At 43.4% G+C, this 23,113-nt stretch overlaps 1 protein-coding gene across 4 annotated transcripts in view; it reads left to right on the forward strand.

Annotated features, from left to right (window-relative positions):
* Nucleotides 1-23,113, forward strand: part of LOC309709152 (protein sidekick-1-like) — a 302,493-nt gene that overhangs the window by 255,248 nt on the left and 24,132 nt on the right. For all 4 annotated transcript variants that reach the window (XM_082537647.1, XM_082537650.1, XM_082537648.1 and 1 more), the window contains 6 exons: nt 4,007-4,157; nt 6,631-6,871; nt 7,180-7,295; nt 9,830-10,016; nt 12,640-12,738; nt 16,297-16,491. In XM_082537647.1, coding sequence (XP_082393773.1) covers nt 4,007-4,157; nt 6,631-6,871; nt 7,180-7,295; nt 9,830-10,016; nt 12,640-12,738; nt 16,297-16,491 — 989 coding nt within the window. The remainder of the gene's footprint in view (nt 1-4,006; nt 4,158-6,630; nt 6,872-7,179; nt 7,296-9,829; nt 10,017-12,639; nt 12,739-16,296; nt 16,492-23,113) is intronic.

Genomic DNA, 23,113 nt, shown 5'->3' on the forward strand with positions numbered 1-23,113 from the left:
TAATAATAATATAATACATAACTGCTCAGGGATCCTGGGTTGCTCAGACCCAGGACCCTGACAGTACCCCCCCTCTAAGGGTCGGCTCCCGACGACCCCAAAACAAAAACAAAAACAGCACAACCAACCCAGGGCGGGCGGCGGGGGGTCCAGGACAGAGGGCCAGAACCAAAACAAGCAAAAACCACAAAACAGCAAACCGACCCAGTTCACAGTCCCAAAGTCAGACCACGCATCCCGCAGCGGTGCAAAAAGAAAACGAAAAGACGCCACAAACAGTCACAGGCGGCCCATCAACACAACAAGAGAGTTCAGGGGGCCTACCTCGAGCCCAACGGCGGCGACGTAGCAGCTCCGGCGGACGTCCCCGGGTCCGGCAGCAGCAGCAAAACAGTTCAGGGGGCCTGCCACGGGTCCGGTGGCGGCGGCGCTGCTCCTCCGGCGGCCTGCCACGGGTCCGGTGGCGGCGGAACGGTTCTGGTGGCCTGCCACGGGTCCGGTGGCGGCGGCGCTGCTCCTCCGGCGGCCTGCCACGGGTCCGGTGGCGGCGGAACGGTTCTGGTGGCCCGCCACGGGTCCAATGGCAACGTCGCTGCTCCGGTGAGCAACAGCGAGGCGTGGCACCAGGTCCATGACGCGCCGATCGCTGACGTGGACGCATCGGACGTGGACGGCGAGGAGGCCGCGCCAGACGTGGAGGTCCCTCCGGTCCGCTGACCTCCGGCCGAGCGGGACCCTCCTCGGCCGGCAGCGAGAGCTCCTCCTCGGCCGGCAGCGAGAGCTCCTCCTCCGGCTCGCTGAGCTCCTCAGCTGGCAGAGCGGGCTCCTCCGGCTCGCCGAGCTCCTGCTCGGGCATGCTGAGCTCCACAGCTGGCGGTGCGGGCTCCTCCGGCTCGCTGAGCTCCTGCTCGGGCTCGCTGAGCTCCACAGCTGGCGGTGCGGGCTCCTCCGGCTCGCTGAGCTCCTGCTCGGGCTCGCTGAGCTCCTCCGGCTCGCTGAGCTCCTGCTGCAGCTGGACGAAGTCTGAGGTTTCCCGAGCTTGCACTACCCCCCGGGCTTTATGCAGGGTGCAAAGGCAGGCGGAAACTCCCTTGAGCTGGCCGAGGTAGGGGTTTCCCTCCAGGATTGCCTCGATGGCGTTTAATCCCACCACTCTTGCCCTTGTGTTGGTGGTGTGAGTTACCCAGTCCATCAGGCGTTGGACGCGTGTGAGGTCGCTCTCTCCGGACAAGGCCACTGGAGTGGGTAGTGGAATGGAGGCTGCTGCTGGTGGAGAAGATGGCTGAGCGGGTGATGTGGATGGTGAACAGGATGAAACTGTAAGCGGTGAGGTAGATGTCGCGGGGGATGATTCAGCAGGTGACGGCTGGATCACTAGCCGGGCGATTGGCTGAGGTACAGCGACCAGCTGGGCTGCGCTTTGGCTACCGGCTGGGCAGCTGGCTGTGCCGCAGCTACAGGTGGCTGCTGAGCAGGTAACTGAGCCGAAAGCGGACGGGCAGCTGACCGTATAAACATAGCCCCAGAGTAAACAGTTGAGGTGAGTGACGATGAATTGTCCATATGACTCACCACAGCCGGCTGTTGAGATGTCTGTGGATTTAGCTGCGGTGAGGAACGCTGGCGGCGCGAACGTCGTTTCCGTGTCGGCGTCGGGGCCGGCGTCTCAGGCAGTGAATCCACCAGCTGTCCGAGCTGGTGGGCAGCCTGAGGAGGAGAGTGGAGGTGGAGGGTGGAAAGTAGGAAGTCCAGGACCACTGCATTAAGGGAGTCCACCAGCCAGGGGAATTTAAAAAGCATCTCCTGCAGCCGCCTCTCCACGGCGCGACGCAAACCTTCCGCTGGCTTCTCCCACCACACCTCACATAGGTGGTACACTTCGTCCATAACTTCCCTCCTGAGCCTCTCCTCGGAGACCGCTGGGTCCATTAGAGGCGGGATCATTCTGTCACGGTATGGCATGGCACACCGTGGAAGGAGTGGGGAAGGAGGACCCAGGCGCGGTGCTCTATGTACAAACAGTGTTTATTTACAGAGTGAAAACAACGTAACAATAAATCCCCGTGTTCTCCCAGACTCCCGTGTCGTGTCTCCCGTGAATAGTCCGTGTGCTCTCTGCTCCCGTGTCAGCACCCCCCGGTGCTCGCTGCTCTCCGTGCCTTCCACGCTCTTCCTGCGGGAAACAATAGCGCAGCTGTCAGGACACTCAGAAATGGCAGGCATACACTTTCTGACTAAACTTAGACAGGGTGACTAACGTGGAGTCTCATGCAATGATCCCGCGTCGGTGGGAGCTCCAAGACTCTCTTAAGTAGCTCCCCCGACGAGGCCTGATCAGCAGCAGGTGTGTGGCTTCGGGTGTGGCCAGTCCCCTTGCAGGGCCACACCCTCCAGGCCTGACGCCGCCTATAAACAAGTGCTCAGCCACCCACACACACACATATACACAAGCACAGGGAAGGGGGAGCAACACCAAAATACACAACAATAATAATAATAATAATAATAATAATAATAATAATATAATACATAACTGCTCAGGGATCCTGGGTTGCTCAGACCCAGGACCCTGACAATAATCTACATATCTAATCAACCAATCAAATGGCAACAAAACATGACATGTAGAAAGGTCAAGATCACCTGCTGAAGTTCAAACGGAGCATCAGAATGGTGAAGAATGTGATTTAAGTGACTTTGAATGTGCCATGGTTGGGGCAGATGGATTTGTTTGAATAATCAGACACTTTGCGTCAAACAGCAGAATGCCACACTTGAGCCACTCCTGTCAGCTAAAAACAGGAAACTGAAGCTACAACATGCATGATGCTGCTGTGGCACTCAGGTGGTATGATCAGAATTTGGCATAAACAGTGTGAAAGCATGGATACATCCTGCCTTGTGTCATTGGTTCAGGCTGCTGGTCATGGTGTAATGGTGCCCCTCAAACATCACAGCCTACCTGAGGATTGTTGCCAACCTTTATGACCACAATGTACCCATCTATCTAATGTTGTTTTGAGCAGTATAATGAGCCATGTAAACTTGTATCACTGTTCTCAAATGGCCTCCACAGTCACCAGATCTCAATAGAACAGATCACCACCGATGTGCAGCTGACAAATATGCCACAACTGTGTGGTGCTGTCATGTCAATATGGAGCAAAATCTCTGAGGAATGGTTCCAGCAGATCGTTGAATCTATGAAGAGTCAAGGCAGATATGAAGGCAAAAAGGCTCCATGCCAGCACTAGCTGTAGCTAATAAAGTGGCGGAGCGGAGTGGTGGAGAAAAACCACTGAGTCCCAAATAATTGCTTTAGTAATTGTGTGCAAAGCCCAATATTCCTGCAGGTCCAATCACAGTCTGTTCATTCTACTGCTAAGCATGTATGTTTATCCATATCTGTTTTATTTTAAAGGTGCTTCATGAAAATGAACCTCTGTCTTCTATTCCCTGATTTATCTGGGGCTGCTTTTGGAGTGGATGAGATGAGCAGAGGGGCTTGTGATTGGTCATTACCAACTCGTGCCCCTGCTGTTTCTGTATTCTCCTGTTAATAATTGATGCAGCCTCTTTTCCACATTTGGATCAGATTGCACCATCACCTTTGAAAATGAAAACATTTGCCGCTCACACCCAGCTGTGTGATTAGTGAGCCCTAAGAGTCGACAAACAATGACAGTGATGATGTTTAGCAGGTAGAAACTTTACCACGCCACGTCGAGATTTGCTAATTAGTGTTACACTCAGAGGCTGATGGGACTTGAATTGAAAATATTTGAAGAAACGTATTGAACCCGAACACACCCCCACAGCCTGATTGTTATAAATTGCTGTCTCCAAGCCTATTAAGCTCCCCTGATCAATATCATATTATCAGAATTGTCTTTTCTGACTCTGAAAAGCATAAAAGACATTAAACTGCTTTCACTGGCTTTATGTGAAATGAGCTCACCTTGTATACAATGACTATTCCTGTAACTTTGCTTTCTGTTCGCACCAGGTTCAGGATGCAGCAGGTGAACATCGTCGGATCCAGTCCCATGAGCGCCCCCTCTAGGCTGATTAAGACCTTACAGGCTGCCCCAGACACACACCCCTCTGACCTGAGCCTTCTGTCTGCTACACAGACCAGCCTGCGATTCAGCTGGAAGGTACTAACACACATACCAGACACACAGTAAACTGTGAAACCTTCCACCCTGATTCTGCCCCTTTACACTCCTTCAGAGAGGGTTAATTGGGACTGCCTTTGTTTCTTTGCGCTGCATCTCGGTGTCTTTGCTCCCACTTTAGTTCTCGTGTGCATATTTATGTGCACGTGCACTCTGCAGCAGCAGGACTGAACAGGTTGAGTGGTTGACAGGCTGTAATCAGTGTCTCTCCTGGTTATCAGTGCTAACACTAATCTGTCACATTTCCCATTCACCATGTGGACTGCTAGCTGTACAAACTGCAATGTAATTTTCTCCTCACTGTCTTTTCTGTTTTTGCTCTTGTTCCTGCTCTTCATCCCTCTCTCTTTTCCCTCCATCTCTCCTTCACTCCCCCTTCCCCCCTTCTATTATAACATAAATGGAGAGCAGAGTATTTTCCATTTAAGAGTTGGAATGAGAAAAAGAGCCTGTCAAATCAGACACAGACACTGAGGTGCTATGGGCTACCTGTGCAGCATGCTAATGGGATTTTACCTGCATGTTAGCGCCCAGCCTCAGCTATGCTAGGTTTTCTGCTGTAATGGAACCGTCACAATGGTTTTAGCTAAGGCTATTATTCTAAGCTGCATATTAAGGGTAATAAAGCTAATGTGACATTCTGTATTATGGCTCCTAAATGCTAAGCTGAGCTAAATCACCAGGGTATTTAAAATGACTGGGTGTCTCACTTCCTTATCTGTTGCACAGGACAGAGCAAACGCTGTGTACAGTGTTGGTTAAAATCTGCTGCAGACTTATATACTGTGAGCAACCTGAACTTTCTGCTGACATGATCTTAGGACAGTGAGTAATGGTTGTGGAAGTAATGCATGATCAAGGGTGGGTCAGGGGCAGAATGAGATGACAGAAAAAGTGTGGACAGGAGACGAAGAGAGGGTCGCAGGAAATGAAAATGGAAGTTAATGGAAGTGAGTAAAAGAAGATGACAGAGGGTGACTAAGATGGAGAAAAGAAGTAGATGGAGAGAAAAGGATCAGGAGATGGGATGTCAAAGGGAAGAAAATGGTAAAAGGTTTTTTGATGTACTTTGACACAATAACAAAAATAACCATATTCTCGAGTGCTACAAAAATGCCTTTTTTTCACTTGTTCATCATATTGTGGAGAGCCGTTTTCTCAGTCAGCTTGTTACCGTAAGTGACGGGCTCCTACATTTCACAACATGCTCACATTTTCGGTTGTTGGCGATTTCACATTTCAAATAGCTTTCTTCAGTTTCTGACTTGTGATTGCTATGTTGGGGCTTATTTGAAATTTGAGTTTGTCAGATTTTATCAGCACAGCACTTAAAACACACACTTTTACCTAGCAATAAATATTTAACTTTGGAAAGAAATACCTCAAGGGAATTCTGAATGGTTAGAATGGTAGATTTGCTTCTGTGCTTGGGATCATTGTCCTGTTGGACGGAGCTGTTGGTGTCACATTTGACTCTAAAATACTTTGGTATACAGAGGAGTTCGTAGTAACTTAGTAACGACAAGGTGCCGTGTGACGTGTTTGTGCTGATGTGTTGTGTTCTCCAAACATGGCGCTCTGCATTATGGCCATACATCTTCACTTTAAAGTTGTCTGTCTAAAGGACATTGTTCCAGAAGTTTTGTGGTTTGTTCACATGCTTTCAATCCTAACCTGTGCTGCTATGTTCATTTTAATTGCCCCTTGGGGGATAAATAAAGTCTTCTGATTCTGATTCTGATTCTGAGTCTTTCTCCTGGAACCCTTCCAACCAAGAGATACCTGTACAGTCTTTTTCTATTTGTACTGTCATGAGATGTAGCCATTGTTTTTTTATTTAGTAGTATGTTATGAACACCTGAATACTCCAGCCCAGCAAACTGCCAAACCACCTCTCTTTATAGAGGTGCTCACACTTGCTGATGATCAAATACAATACTTATTGTCTGAATTCCTATTAAAGCAGTAAGGACGTATGTTTTTTTTCTAGCACTGCAGAGTCCTTTGAAAACTTTCTCACATTTCCTTTTTTGTTGTATCAGCATGTTAACCATTATTTTTTTAGTCTCTATCCCGTCAGTTAATTGCTGCCGAAATTAATTAACTGCCCTCAAGTAGATTGATGCTCACTTCACAAATTGTTGCACAAATTATTGTGATGCTTCTACAGTTCAGGGCTGTGGCATGCTCACCTGCATTTTTTGAGTCAATATGGGAACAAAAAGCAAAATCAGATGAAAAAAATAAATAAAAGATTTGCTTGGGAGAATGTTGTGAAAACAGCTTCCTCCATGTGATGTGAGTCTTATACTGATTTCTTGCATTCGTGTGTACTTCCATGCACAAGTATGGAGGAATGCAACATGACCTTGGCAACATGACAGGAACAATAAATACAAGTATTTCTCTCTAATCTGCGCCTCTCTTCCTCTCACTGTTTGTTTCCTTCCAGCCTCTTTCAGAATCTGAGTACAACAGCAGTCCAGAGACTGTGGGCTACCGTCTGCGGGTGTCCAAGACAGACGGTCAGGGGGAGAACAGGAATGAGGATGTGAAGGGTACTGGGGGCACCAGTGAGGCCACATTAGAAGGTCTAAATCCCTTTACCCAGTACCAGGTTCAGATACAAGCCCTCAACTCTATAGGACCAGGACCGTGGAGTCAAACTGTCGCAGCACAGACCACAGAATCTGGTATGAACATAGACCTCATTGATCCATCTTTCATCTTTGCAAGCAGAGATCTCTGTAAGATATTGTATTTGCTGGGTATAAGAAGGCAGATGGATGAGGAATAAAGTGCTCCCATTACCTCCCCATGTCTCCTCTCATCCTGCCACCTCTCTGTGCCCTCTACACTCTCCCTCTGTTTCAGCGAGATTAAGATTGATGGAGAGAGGGAGGAGGAGATGATTGAGATAAAATCGAAGATTGGTTCAGAGAGTGAAGTAGCACTGAGCGGTGTGTGTGTGTGTGTGTGTGTTTCTCTGTGTGCTCGCTAGTTCCATCTGGATCTCCAGTGAATGTGACTGCCGAGGCAGTGAGTTCCAGCAAGATCCTGCTCATGTGGTCTGCTCTCCCTCAGTCACAGAAGAATGGAGTCATTCTGGGATATAAGGTGAATAAAACCTGCAAGTCGTATCCTGGCATCCCTCCTTGACCTCTTTAGTCCATTATCACTTCCTGCAGCCATCACACACACACACACACACACACACACACACACACACACACACACACACATATATATATATATATATATATATATATATATATATATCTTACAATCTGATATAAGCTAAACATCCTGTAATTGCTCCAGTTTGTTATTCCTACTTTAATGCTTTTAAAAGCACCCCGCTGCACTAAGTGTGTTTGGGGGCCATTTGCGTGTAATCACACGCACGCATGTGAGAGAGGCTTTAGTGATTAATACGCTTTCATAAAACAGCAGTTTGTGTGATGTTGTAGTAGAAACAATAGCTGGATTATTCATTCACAAAAACGAACAATAATCCACAAAGGCTGCTGGTTTTGCAATTACTTTAATTTAGTACATAAAATGCAGTGTAGGGAAGAAAATGGGATGCTTGTGTGCATATTCGTGGATTGACTGTGCTTTACAGACTCTGCATGAGTATTCAAGTCCAGCCTTTCCACCCACTAAAGATACATAGCCCGCAGTCTATCCACATCTGCCAAATTAAAGCTTTACCCTTTCTCATATTTCCCAAAAAAAAAGCAGACATGTCTGTCTCATTGTGAGCCCCATCGAAGACATACTTGACATAAGCTGCAGGTTTCAGAGAAAGAGCTGGAAGAACAGTGTTGATAGTGAAGTGCAGGGTGCACTCGTTTTCTCATCACTTTTGGCACTGGCAGTCACACCTGTGTGGGTGCACCTGTTTTTCGGGGTAGGGTTTTTTTGGACTCCAAAGCTCACCCTGGAGTGATGTATTTACTCCACTTGCTTTGGCTTTTAAATAAAAAGGAAAACACACAGCAATTGTCTGCATTTTTAAGTTGCCTCTCAAACATTCATCAAAAGAAAAAATAAAAAATAAAGAAAAATATTTGTGCTAATATAGAAGCAGCTGTGAGTTCACCTCTTAATCTCCACCCAAACACAAGACAGCAGAACAAAGATTTAAAAGGGGGAGAATTTATCCTCAAACCCATGGACATGGTTGTGTTATAAATACATAAATCTGCAAAGGAAAATAGGCTGTGACTGTCTGATATAAACCGGTGCCATCTATTAAAAAAAGGAAAAACGCTGTGTGGAATCCAGGTCATCCACCATGCCCAAAGCACATCACACTCCACATCTGTGTGTTTTCTTGTGGCCTCCTAAGGATCACACTGAGCTGCATGCCTAACATGTTAATAGATGGGAAGTGACTGCCAGCAGCAGCTTTTTAACACCTTCCATGTGCTAGTAGATGCTGAATAGTTGCTGCTGCTTCCTGCTGTGCACTCCTTAAGACTATTTCTGTTTTTAGACACTTGGGTTTAAGGTGACATTTTCCTTCAAATGGTTTTAAGTGTGCGGTATTGATGTTCACGCTCATGAATATTAAAAAAAAGAAAAGGCGAAAAACGAAGAACAAAAACAAGAGCGAGCAGCTCCTGACATATTTTTTTTAAAATCCGAAACTGTAAAAATACAGCGTGCACCGTTTTGTTTTCTTAGTGGCTGGCACTAATGTCATTTTAATTTTAGGATCGTTTTTTGTTGTTTGAGGTGATGAAGCCTGTTTTTCTGTGCCGTTGTCCTCCGTGGCTGTCAAAAACACATCGCTGAGTCACATCGTCGCTCAGGCTCACGCGCTCCATCGTTGACGTTGCTATGATTAGCACTGGCACTGTATTGTGAGTCAGTTCCACGCACACCACTCTAGTGTTAGAAATACTTGCAAGCACACTAAACCAGCAGCTGAAAAACAAATACACTTTGTATGCCTGTGTGAAAAACAAATATTTTTTTTAGAACCGAGAATAACTTTATGTGTTTTTGACCCAGTTATGTGCTGCAAAGCAGATAATGGATGGAACACTAATATTGTGTCACCTTAATAACTTAGAAAATACAGATTTGGGGTCCTTAAAATAATCTCCAGGATGTTTGCTCAGTGCAAACCAGGTAGTGTAAAAACCTTTTGATCACAAACTATAAAAAGTCAAATATATCAGATGTCCAAATTCACCTAAGTAAAGAATCACCTGCAATAGACTGAGACGTGAACACTGATTAAGCATAATGGTGCTTTGTCCTGCACATTTAAACACTGGAAACAAAGCTTTGCCTCGCTGTGACCCTACACAGAGATGCACATCGGTTGTTGTTTTGTTTGTTTTTTTAATTTGCTTTTTTTATGTTCTGCTGTTTTGTAGCCTTAACTGATTATATTTTGGAATTTATTACTTAATTTCTTTAAACTGTGTTGCATTCTGTGCTGTATATAAAAAAAATAGGATATTATTGTTATTGTTATTCAGATAATTATTGCAGTAGCCTGATGTACATCTAAGATAGGAGTGTTTAGGCTACAGACACTGAACAAAATTGAAACAGACTGCTAGACGTGTTTGTTCATTTCTGTGTATGTTTTTTTTTTTCTTTTTTATGTGAGATATATTTGTTTTGTGCAGGTTTTATACAGCAAGAAAGACTCAGAAGGTCCCCCCAGTGTTCAGGTGGCAGAAGGAGAGGGGAGTGTGTCGCTGCTCCTCGGGGCCCTCCAAAAATACACAGTGTATGTGCTGCAGGTGCTGGCATACACACGTATGGGTGACGGCCCACCCAGCAACCGCATACTGCTAAGAACCAAAGAAGATGGTAGGACCCAGTTTTCTCTTACCCTGTCTAATCACCAGCTTTTTAATATATGTTTTCATATCTTCTATCTTGTAAGTACTAATTCAAGAGCGATGTGTCCAAGTGGGATTTATCACTTACAGACAATCACAAGTAATCACACGCATATAACTGACACACAGCACAAGCAAGTGCAAATAAGACCCAGATCCATAATGCATCAGGAACAAAAAGGTTCAGTTTAAAGCGAATGTCACTGCAACTTCAAAGGAAGTCCCCATGACCAAGAGCACTGTTTTCTCAGTCCTTTAAAATTGACTTCCTGCATTGTAACCAGTTCTGTCTGCCATATACACAGATAAGAGGAAAAATCTGCCATTATGAAGTCTGTGGTCATACAAATTCATCCATCCATAAACCTTCAAAGAGAGTAGTATACTTTTTCTAGATGCTGATCAGATGCCCGTCCAGTAAAAGTAGCAGAAGTCAAGGGTTTCCACACCTGGAGGGAGAGAGATTTGTACTTGTTAGATGGACCTATCAGTGTGAATTTTATATGATAAGATATGATCTGTAATATTGCCTAAATACATATGTGTTCTGAACACTTCAGTTTCAGCCCTTTTAATAGTTATGACGTTAGGAAGATTAGACGGCAACTCTTTGCAATTTGAAAATACCATAAAGTTGGATTTTTCTGTGTTTAACACAGCTTAAGAGGAGTTGAACAAGACTGAGCAACATCAAAGGCAGACTGCAGCACTGTCCGTAAGAGCACACAAAATGTATTTTTTTTTAACGTTTGACTTTGTACAGCACCATAGTGGAGTAGGAAACAAAAAATCAACATGGAATTTGAAGTTCAGACTTTCACTTTCAACTCAAGGGATTTAACAAAAGTATTGTAACAGTTTAGGAACTGTTTACTGCTGTTTTGTGGAGTGGAGTTAATTCTAATTGTTGAATTTACTTTTGGTAGAAGCTCACTGGAGCTCTCAGTATGAAATCCAAATCAGATGTTGATTGAGTAGAAAAGCGAGGGAAGCCATCATTAGGCTGAAAAAACAAAATAAATCTACCAAATTTAGAATCTGGTAAAATCTTAAAAAGAGATGCTCTGGCCAACTCAGGGACACCAAAGTCTTGAAAGAAAGTGTTGCATGCAGAATTTCAAAAATAGTGTCATTGTCCAAATACTTATTGACCTAGCTGTATGAAGAAGAGCAGTAGTCCTAATACGCATCCCTGTGGCACACCAACTGCATAAAAAAAAGAAGAAGGTGCACCTGCCTCTGTAGCTGTAGTATGTGGATATTTTGGGCTGTTTGAATCTGGCAAAAATCATAATTAAAGCTGTTTTCTTTAATATTTGGTGAATATTCAACATGATTTGTCGCTGACTTTAGAAAAACAAAACAAAGATTTATTAAACTTTGAAAGTTGTTTGTTTATTAAATAAATAAATAAGTTGGTAGGGGCACAGATTTATGTGTTTGGGGTTATGGCAAGTCTGTGAATTTGCCTTAAACCCCGAGCTATGAATTTACAAGGTCATAAAGTCATCTGTTGCCATCATGTGAGGTGTGTGGGAAGAGAAAGTGGCAAACACAAACGCAGGCCTTCAAGGGATCTACATGGACAGAAAGGAGAAGTGAGCATTATAAAAGAGTTGCTGTGATCGTGAGACAAAGGAGATCATTCTGATTCTTCTGCAGATTCATCTACAGATACTTTTGTTATAACTTTTACCTCCTACATACAGATTGATTGATTACAAAAGGCCCTCTTTGTGTCATCTTTGCTGCAGCTGAACTAAACAGCGAGTAAGGCATTTTAGAGAAGCATGAAAGAACATAATCAATGATTTCATTAATCACCCAGCCGTGGGTATTTTTCTTCATGTGTTCCACGCCTCTGCATCAACCTGGTAACCACGGCAGACTTTTCAGGGTGGCAGTAACCTGGCCTGTTCTTTTCTGAATCATGAAGTACACTTGGGCACTCACACATACGCACAGAAACTCACATCTGCTCACACACACACACACACACAGACTGAAACCCTCATAGACACACTCGCTCTCCTCTATCAAACGGTGTCACGTTTGAAAAGTTTTTCTCATTTCAGGATGAAACAAGAATGAGGAAGTCAATTCCCGGCGATGTATAATGAACCTACACATACACCTACTGTACCCACAAGCACAAGCACACACACACACACACACACACACACACACAGACATACGTTGACATGTATTTGCTGGTGTGGAACATGTGCTTTTATCAGGAACAACGACAGCCCGAGTGAGGCTGAAAGAAATTACATTTTCTGTTTTGTGTCTTTTACAAGTACCTCTTAAAGATGTGTAACAAACTCACTCAATGTATATATTTGTGTGTGTGTGTGTGTCTGTGTGTGTTTTGGCGTGTATATGTGGAGAGCATATGCACGTACATCTGTGTGCTATAATGCTAACATATTACAGTATAAGAGCCAGATGCTGAGATACTCTTTTTCTCATTACCGAACTGAAGCACTTCTTTTGAGCCTCTTTTTCTTGCCGCTGCTGCTTTTCTCTTAAATTGTGTATTAATATCTTTTAATTCTGCTGCCAACTCCTTTCTCTATTTTTCTCTCCAGTCCCAGGACCCCCTGTCAGGATGGTGTTTCCAGAAGTTCGATTGTCATCCGTTAGGGTGGTTTGGCAGCCACCTGCATCCCCCAACGGCATCATATTAGGTATATAAAAACAAACGCCCACATATACAAGTGAGCAGATATTTGAAAGCAAAATTTAAATCATAATCCATTTTTCATGCTTGTAGCAAATGATTTTGCAGTTTCAGCCACACATGCACACACACACACACACACACACACATCTACTGTGACAAGTACAAACTGTAAAATGGAAAAGATTCCCGCTGTCTCTGTATATGTGTCTGTACCTGAAAAAAGACAGCTGTAGGTGCTTAAGGCACCTTTCCTAATAAATATGACCATCTATATATATTTATAAATAAATGTGCAGATTCATGCACTATCACCGTGCGGTGTGAATCGGAAAAATACTCCAGGAGAGGAGGAGAGGTGAAAGAAATGTGTGAGCTGCTGAGCTGGAAAGAGAGAGAACAGAAGGGGAGAGACAGCAGACAGTAGATGTATAGAGGTGATAGGAGGGACAGGGGTGTGTGTGTGTGTGTGTGTGTGTGTGTGTGTGTGTGTGTGTGTGTGTGTGTGTGTGTGTGTGTACGCAGTAACTGGGTGAGGAGTGGTATTTGTCCTCTCAGTGGGAGAGCGAGTTGAACAGGACAGTTTGAGTGATGTGTGACTGTATTGTTAGCGGGAGGACATTTAGTGCGACACCACTCTGTAGCAGAAGGATGAGTGGGAGGGCAAATCTCACTCTCTCGATCACACAGGCACACACACAAACATACAGCCCTACTGTGTCCTTGCTGAGCATGTGTTGTGTGTGTTTATGCAGATACAAAGGTCTGTAGAGTACTGGTTTCTTTAGTCCTCATGACTCCCTCATTTCTCCTTGGGTTCTCCACCCATGGGGGACTGACACAGAAGGTGGACAGAGGAGAAACAAGACTACAGAAGGTGCACAATCTAATTTGGCACAGTGCAGTGAGGCATTTTTGTTCTTTCACCCTTCTATGAATATAATACAGCCACACATACACACTGAAGTAATAAAATAGAGGACACATTTTACTCAAATGTGTGCAAATTGTACTGCAAATACTTACATGCTGAGTACTAAAATGCATACTAAAAAGTATTCTCCCATTGGTTTGCATTTCAGTGTGTCTCTTTGTAAAGTTTACAAAGGCACACATTTAAAGATTTCCTCTAAAATGCTCATCATTGCATGCATTGCATCACTACCTGCTGCCCAAATTCAGTCTGAATTTTAAAAATCTCTTATATTAGCTGTGCTGGCTTGTAGATTAGTTAGTGTGAAATGATCCTTTAAACACATAACTCCAAAAGCAAAAGCTTTACCAGCTCTTTATTAGTGTGGCAATTTAATCAGTGATGGATGGATGATTATTTTCTTTGCACGAGAAAGAAAACATTATGAGAATATCACAAATTAGAACAGTAGCAATAAAAATGCAGAAGTTAATTAGTTAAGCAAATCAAGGCATCAATATTCCCTTTAACTTTAATTAATGCATCCATAATTTTGCCATTTAGCACTTCTTTAAGGGTCATGAAACATAATGTAAAGAAGTATAAATGCAGCTCTAAACAACAGATTAACTGAGACGGTCTGCAAAACCCTCATTTTAACTTATTAGGTACTCTCTCTGTTCAGCTTTCAGTCATAGATCCAAGCTAAATAAAAATTTTAAAAAACTAGGAAGCTGAAAAAATTATTTTTTCATTTAAGACCCTCAACGGGTCCTAAAGGAAAACAATCTGTATATCTCTACTATGCTTAAAATACTATGGTGTACGAAAGTTTATGAGATGAGAAGTGAGACGCTGACCGTGTTTAAACATGTCTTGATCTTTTGGTCAGTCAGTGAACAACACTGAACCAAAGCGTGAACGTCTACCGTGATGCATTGTGATCCAGTCCCTTAACCCCTGGCTGAGGTGGAACCGGACATCATAGACCACATATCTTACGATAATGTAAACAACTATGTGTTGTGATGTTTCCCCAACAAGGACCATAGAGCATCATAGTCCTTTATAGTCTTTTTATCAAGTGAGTTTCTCTTGTAGATGCTAACAATTGTATTTCCTTCTTTTGGTAGCCTTTGCAAAATGAAGCAGATGTGTAATTGGTCAGAGATGGATAAAAAAACTGTTCAGAAGGGCGTTTGATGCTCTGACAGAAATAACATAGGGAACAATAATATCTGAACACTAGTCATCTGGACACTTCCAGCATAGACTTGATAGACACCTTTATCTCTGGTGTCGACTGTTGATCACCCTTTCTAAAATGAGTGTGAAGTCACAAAATAAAAAAAGCCAGTGGAATATACATGACACTGATTCTGGAGTGACGCGAATTCAGAAACAATCTGCACGCAATCACTTCACTCTATTACAGACAAAAGGTCAATCATTCACTTCATACTGATCATTTATTTAATATGCATGTATCCCCTTTAACATTTCTAAATCAAATTAACCTCTCTCAGCTCTTACTGGTGTCCTTCTGGTGACACTTTCTCCATTTGTGGCTCTGCTCTTCAAAACAGTCTGCTTGTGTTATACCATCGGTGTCTGTCTCTCCAGTCTTTTCAAAACCCTAAAGGCAAAGAAAAAAAAAATTGGTATACATTAGATGCACAGTCTGCTAGTCTGCTCATGCAAACCATAATGAAATATAGTGCATCGTACATTTTATATCTTATGGAAAAAAGGACTAAGGGCTTTCTCTAACGTGATGCAATCACTTAATGTAACAGAGATTTAGCCTCCAGTATGTGAGAGCAGCAATGGCTTAATGATGGTACAGAACATAATGCTGTGCTATGACCCAATTGTTTCGATGCAGGAGGATTTGTGATCTAGCTGTTATCCAGTAATCTCCCACGTGCAGCATTCACATTAACATTTAATCAGACTATCTGATGAGATTATCACCCGCACAACCAGATTAGGTGCCTCTGAGCAGATTATTATCCTGACAGTCTTACTGTGAACTAATCACATCCACACACTTGTGTGTTTCTAGTGTGTATTTGCTGTACAATGCAATCTTCATAATAAAAGCCTTTGTGAGTGGCCAGTGGCCTGTGGAAAGCTTGGACAGGGATCAGTGGTTTGAGCGTGCGTGCATGTGTTGAAGGATGTTAGTGTTATTACATGGCCTACTGCACATAAGACAGAGAAACAGACTGGAGCCGTGTACACCATGGGTCACAGCCAAGGGTACACACAGAGAGGTTATATGTTTATACACTGTGAGAGTAGGGGAACGTGAGCATGTGTGAGTGTGTACTGGAGTTCTGCTCTGAAATCCTGACTTTGTCTTTGGAAAATAGTAAGTATGAAGGAAAGAAGCTGCACATATCAAATCCCAACAGAGTTCAAATGTAGTTTCATGACCTGAAGAAAAACATATTTGTTTGTATGTTTTATTGTGGAAATGAAGCTGCGTGATATGGCTTTGTGCAGCTATGTTTGCAGGGGGGGGGTTTCGCCTCATATTGTGCTCTCTTTGATTCCTGTGGGCTCTGTGAACACAATCACACGCAAGAATTTCACACAGATTTCAAATAGCTTCCTCCTCCTTCTGTCTTTCCTTCTGCCCCTCACTAGGCTACCAGATCTCCTACCGCCTCGACAGCAGGGACCCTCTGCGCTGGACTACAGTGGAGGTGGGGTCCAATGCTCGGCAGTTCACCGTCACAGGACTTTCCTCTGAGCAGAGCTACGTTTTCCGACTCATTGCTCGCACTGCCGTGGGCTGGGGTGCAGGACAGGAAGCTGTGGTTGTTACCACTGAACGCAGAGGTAAAGGACACTCACGCATATTCAGGATCTGACTGCTCTAATTTTAACCACTCCTGTTTAAAATATAGCAGGAGTCCAACCTGCTGGCTCACATATATCACTTGCAGACGCACAAAAACTGTCCGTCTCCACTGTGGACTTAATGACCTGTGTCTGACACTGCTCCCAGAAATGTAGTTCATGACTTTAAAGCAGACTTCCGACAGGCCTCTTTTAGTCCAAATACTCCGAGATGTCAGAGCAGCTACAGGTGCCATCAGTATCAGTAATGATAGCTGATCTGTCTCCATGACACCTTACAAAACTGCTTCTGCTCGGTAAGAATGGAAGACCTGAGTTTGTGTGGAAAAAAACACGGAGAAACTTAACAACCCATCGAAAATCTGGTCTCTTCTGACCCTCGGTGATTTAACACTTAAACCAGCTGCACCCAGCAGGAAGGCTGGTGCAGCTAGTTTGAAACTTTTATCCAGAGCTGTTGAGGTTGGTCTTAGAATACTCTTTAATGATGGCACCATTCCCCGTGTGTGACAGTTTCAGGGCTTGGCAGACAGGCTCACTGATGGGCTTACTCTTTAATGGAACAGAGTCATCATGAATGCTATTAGCTCCCGAGTGCCTCTGCTTTTCTTTATGCTGAGTCAAAATGACCGCATGAAAAGGACCTACAGGGACACATCTTTTGCTATGTTCGAGCAAACACTATGCGACTGATGGGGTCACCGATGGTGCGGCTTGGAGCTTGAGAACGAAGTCGAAATTACAGTAAGCTGTGAAGATCTCCACTCGGTGTTCTCTGGCACCACGAACAGTGTGATCTGATTCTGAAGAAGAACTAATGGAGCCGTATAACAACTTTGTTCATTTTGCTTCTTTGCAAAATCATTCCTCTGTGAAGTAATATATGGAGAGTTTCGGCAAGAGTAAAGGGGTGTAAGCTTTTCGGTTGAAATAGCTTCTGTCTTGCAGACTCTCCATACATACATCATGCATCTAATTTGGAATTCATAGCACAGCAAAGTAATAATCTCTAATACAGTTCATATTGACCTGTAGTGATGCATAAGGGAATAAAATGTCTTAAATAAACCAGAATAAACAGGGAAAAGTTGTAAGCACGAGCAGCTTGATTAATGTTATTAATTTTAACTGCAATTTTCTAAATGTTTGCTGTGAGAAAGCTCTATTATAGAGGACAACCATAATGATTTTACCAGTATAATTATGTTGTCAGATTTCTTACAGTAATCGTTATGCAGGAGCAGTGTGGAATTTTCATATTTTGTGATCTCTGCAGCATCACTTGCTATTAAAGGTGCAATTCATTGCAGTTCATGTTTGCTCCTCAGAAAGGGAGTTCAGACACAAGAAAAGAAAGCGGAAAGTTTGGCCCTAAGCAGTTTGTGGTTGGACATGGCGAATTCATTGTTACCGGGCACTAAATATTAGCACAAAATAAAAAGCATGACCTTTTCAGGGTGTGTGACATAGAACAAAAAGAAATGACATTTAGAAACTCCCCTGGACTTGTCAGTAAATGTAGGCATTGAAGCCACCAGGTATTAGCCCTCCTGTAGAGGTATAATGAAAATCAAGAGTTCATAACATTACCTCTGGGCCTGACTGTAACTGTTATCACTTAAAAAGGGAAGTGTTACTTTTTCAGAATTGTAGATTATCCGAAGAAATTTGTGGCACTCCGTCTGTTTATACCTTTCTCTGAACACGCCAAAATTAACTGGCTTGTTGAGTGAGACAGGATTATTAGCCTTTCTCACCAACTGTCGATTGCAACGCTGGGATATTTCTCATCCACAGCACCGTGCTCAGTTGTGGGCGGATGGAAACTGTACACTTAGTAGGTGAGAATGAAAATGAGGCTCGAAGTCGTTTTTCTAAAGGAGAGCGAAAGGAGGGCCAGAAAGTCAGAACCAAACGCCATAAATCTTACATCCTCACCCAAAGTAATTACTATTGATCAAGAGTTTTTACCAGCACTTTGCACTTATGTTAATTTTGACTTTAAGAGATGAAAAAAAAAGCTGCTAATTTCCCTTTCAGAGTTTTATCTAATTTTAGCAGCCAGTGGCCTCATCACAGAGCATAAGCTGCTACAACAACAAGAATTGTAAAATTGAAACACAGTCAATCGCTGAGTATGACAGCCCGTGCCTGTGGTGAGACGTATGAGTTTAGCAAGGACTCGGTCTCCCCCACTGTTTTGTCTTTAAAACACTGAAACAGAAGAGATATATCTTCCCACAATGATCTGGTCACTGACGGCCAGAAAAAAAACACACTTTTGAAGTGATTTGACTTTTACAGAAGTAAAGAGCAGTTTTATTTCCTTCAATTTAGAAGCAAATATAAAGTTCTTGTCTTCCTCTTATTTGAGTGCCGTGATGCTCGTCATGTTGCTGCAGGGCTCGCAAAATCGCTAGCCCGACGTCCCGGGGCTAGCGATTTTTCCAGTCGGGCTACCAAAATCTATCTCTGCCCTGCCCGTCGGGCTATTGTAGGAAGGAAAAATATATGTCAATGCTTTTGCATTCTTTCGGAAATGTAGCTGGGTAATTATGTCATTGGCATCGGCGAGCCACTGTCAATATGTGACATATTGAAATCGCGTTTGAATTTGCGCTTGTTTTTTGCTTTCACTTTGCAATCGCACGAACTGTGTATAGAGAGTGACAGCACTGATTGGTGACTGATGATAATTTGCGCACCAATTCCTCTGACATCGTCTTATTAATCGTTAGCTTACTATGCAAACATGACAAGTGAAATCTCCCGCAGCTTAAACATGTGAGAGGTTGATCGCGCAGAGAATCGCTGTGTGTGTGTGTGTGTGTGTGTGTGTGTGTGTGTGTGTGTGTGTGTGTGTGTAAAAGCAGCAGGATATATATTTTAGTTCTGCTGAGCCAAATAAGACAGGTCAGGGTGAAGAAGACAGCTTCTATAATATTGTAAAGGAAACAAAACATTAATCAAAAAAATTGTTGAAAAACAAATTACAACATCAGTTAATAGATATACTGTTCACTGAGGCGTCATCAAATACAGTGGGGCAAAAAAGTATTTAGTCAGCCACCGATTGTGCAAGTTCCACCACCTAAAATGATGACAGAGGTCAGTAATTTGCACCAGAGGTACACTTCAACTGTGAGAGACAGAATGTGAAAAAAAAATCCATGAATCCACATGGTAGGATTTGTAAAGAATTTATTCGTAAATCAGGGTGGAAAATAAGTATTTGGTCAATAACAAAAATACAACTCAATACTTTGTAACATAACCTTTGTTGGCAATAACAGAGGTCAAACGTTTACTATAGGTCTTTACCAGGTTTGCACACACAGTAGCTGGTATTTTGGCCCATTCCTCCATGCAGATCTTCTCGAGAGCAGTGATGTTTTGGGGCTGTCGCCGAGCAACACGGACTTTCAACTCCCGCCACAGATTTTCTATGGGGTTGAGGTCTGGAGACTGGCTAGGCCACTCCAGGACTTTCAAATGCTGCTTACGGAGCCACTCCTTTGTTGCCCGGGCGGTGTGTTTTGGATCATTGTCATGTTGGAAGACCCAGCCTCGTTTCATCTTCAAAGTTCTCACTGATGGAAGGAGGTTTTGGCTTAAAATCTCACGATACATGGCCCTATTCATTCTGTCCTTAACACGGATCAGTCGTCCTGTCCCCTTGGCAGAAAAACAGCCCCATAGCATGATGTTTCCACCCTCTTGCTTCACAGTAGGTATGGTGTTCTTGGGATGCAACTCAGTATTCTTCTTCCTCCAAACACGACGAGCTGAGTTTATACCAAAAAGTTCTACTTTGGTTTCATCTGACCACATGACATTCTCCCGATCCTCTGCTGTATCATCCACGTGCTCTCTGGCAAACTTCAGACGGGCCTGGACATGCACTGGCTTCAGCAGCGGAACACGTCTGGCACTGCGGGATTTGATTCCCTGCCGTTGTAGTGTGTTACTGATGGTGACCTTTGTTACTTTGGTCCCAGCTCTCTGCAGGTCATTCACCAGGTCCCCCCGTGTGGTTCTGGGATCTTTGCTCACCGTTCTCATGATCATTTTGACCCCACGGGATGAGATCTTGCGTGGAGCCCCAGATCGAGGGAGATTATCAGTGGTCTTGTATGTCTTCCATTTTCTGATGATTGCTCCCACAGTTGATTTTTTCACACCAAGCTGCTTGCCTATTGTAGATTCACTCTTCCCAGTCTGGTGCAGGTCTACAATACTTTTCCTGGTGTCCTTCGAAAGCTCTTTGGTCTTGGCCATGGCGGAGTTTGGAGTCTGACTGTTTGAGGCTGTGGACAGGTGTCTTTTATACAGATGATGAGTTCAAACAGGTGCCATTCATACAGGTAACGAGTGGGGGACAGAAAAGCTTCTTACAGAAGACGTTACAGGTCTGTGAGAGCCAGAGATCTTCCTTGTTTGAGGTGACCAAATACTTATTTTCCACCCTAATTTACGAATAAATTCTTTACAAATCCTACCATGTGGATTCATGGATTTTTTTTTCACATTCTGTCTCTCACAGTTGAAGTGTACCTCTGGTGCAAACTACTGACCTCTGTCATCATTTTAAGTGGGGGAACTTGCACAATCGGTGGCTGACTAAATACTTTTTTGCCCCACTGTACAGTGTCAGTGGACAGGTGGAGGTCAAGAAGCTACTCTGAAGGAGGGGAAATGGGGAAATTTAAATTTCTGATTCAGGTCTTCATGGATGCGCAAGCAGGAGATTAAGAGAGAGGTACAACAGCGATTGCCTCCACCGTGTTTTATGTGTTTTGACTGGAGACATTCGCTGTTGTACCTTTTGCTTAACCTCCTGCTTGCGCATTATAGTTTGTGGCTGTTTTCAGCCTGTTGTATTGAAGATCTTGTCAAAATTTATGAAATTATCAACACAAAAGTATCATCAGATTTTGATCCACCAAGTAATGCAGTCCGGAAAGCATCTGACTGCCTTCATTTTTCAGTATGACACAAAAAGACACAACAGAAGTTGTGGTCCAGAGCACAGACCTCAACATTATTGACGCAGTGTGAGATCATCATGACAGAGAAAAGAATAAACAGCAGCCAAACATCCAAAGAAGAGCTTTGAATGTCCTCCAAGAAGCCTGGAGAACTATTCCTGAAGACTACGTAAAGAAATGACAAGAAAGCTTGTCTTGGAGAGTTCAGACTGTGTTGAAGAATAAAGGTGCTCATACCAAATATTTATTTTCAAGCTCATTGAAACTGCACAAACTCAGTTTTTCATTAGATCATTGCATCTATTTTGCTTTTTCCAAGTATAAAGAACTGAGAGGGGGCTTGAGACTTTTGCACAGTACAGTAATTAAGAAAATGGAGAAGGAAAGATGTGGCAGATGGTGTTGAAGATCGAGCACTCCAGAGCTAATACGAGCTTTCTCCCGGAGTGAAATACAGTAAGTGATATTTCACTTAAAAAATGAAGTTGCAATGGTTCTGGTGTCTCTGTGGGCTAACGCATGAATAGGTTTGGTTGCGACGTAGCTAACTGACTTTGGTATATGTCATCCTTGATCTCTCTCTCTCTGTCTCTGCTGTTTTCTCTGTCAGCATAGCAGCACTGAGTAAGCAGTGAAATGCTACAGAAGCATTAAAATATGACAGTTAAGTGATTTTTTGTGGAAACCTGGAATCATTTTGTCAGATACTCTGTTCGCAGCCATCAGTTTGTGTGGTGCATTTTAATTGGATCAGATATCATAACATCCGCAGCGTCATTATCAGGATTTCTTGAGAATAGAGTTCAGTGGTTCTCTGTTCCACTTCAGTAGCATAATGCCCCATTCTTGCTGTGAGATAGACAGAATATCCTAATAGAGATTTCTTTCTGATGATATTGAAGAGACCAACTTAATCCCTAGAAAGAGAAAATTGGCTTTTTGGGTGAGCACGTGAACGTGTGTGTGGATGCATGCCTTAGGGAGAAACCGTTTTGGAAATATGTATCGTTGCTGATGTTTGTACCCAAAAGCGTGAGAGCTGAGAAGGTAACAGAGAACATAGCATATTCAGCTACCTTCAACCCCTTCATCTTTCCTTTTTCCTCTACTAAAAACTAGAGATGGACCGATCCGATATTAAGTATCGGTATCGGTCCGATACTGACGTAAATTACTGGATCTGATATCGGAGAGAAATAAAAAATGTAATCTGATCCATTAAATATCAAAAAAGCACCTCACAAAACTTGCGACATGGCGTAACTCAGCTCATAACCGTTGCACGTTGGAGCAGTGTGCTCACGTGATAGAGCAGCTGTGTGTATTTGTAGCCTCGCTACCAAACCAGCGTTTCATCTCCGAGGAAGTGATCCCAGAGGGAAGTAAAGCAAGTGTGTAAGTTCATCTCTGAATGTTTGTAAAGCATTCCCACGTTAAGCTTAACAACCAATATATGGAGCAACTGCCTCTCTCTCCCTCTCCTGTTGCTACTTCAATCATGAAACTGCTTAATGATCAGCTGATCGGCTTTTCTGTCGTGACTCCCGTTTCTCTTGTTTGTTTTTGGCCCACTTTGCACCAGAAAGAGGAAACCAGCGGCTGAACAACAGCAG

Source organism: Aulonocara stuartgranti (genome assembly GCF_965226115.1).
Source record: "Aulonocara stuartgranti genome assembly, chromosome: 6".
NCBI lineage: Eukaryota > Metazoa > Chordata > Actinopteri > Cichliformes > Cichlidae > Aulonocara > Aulonocara stuartgranti.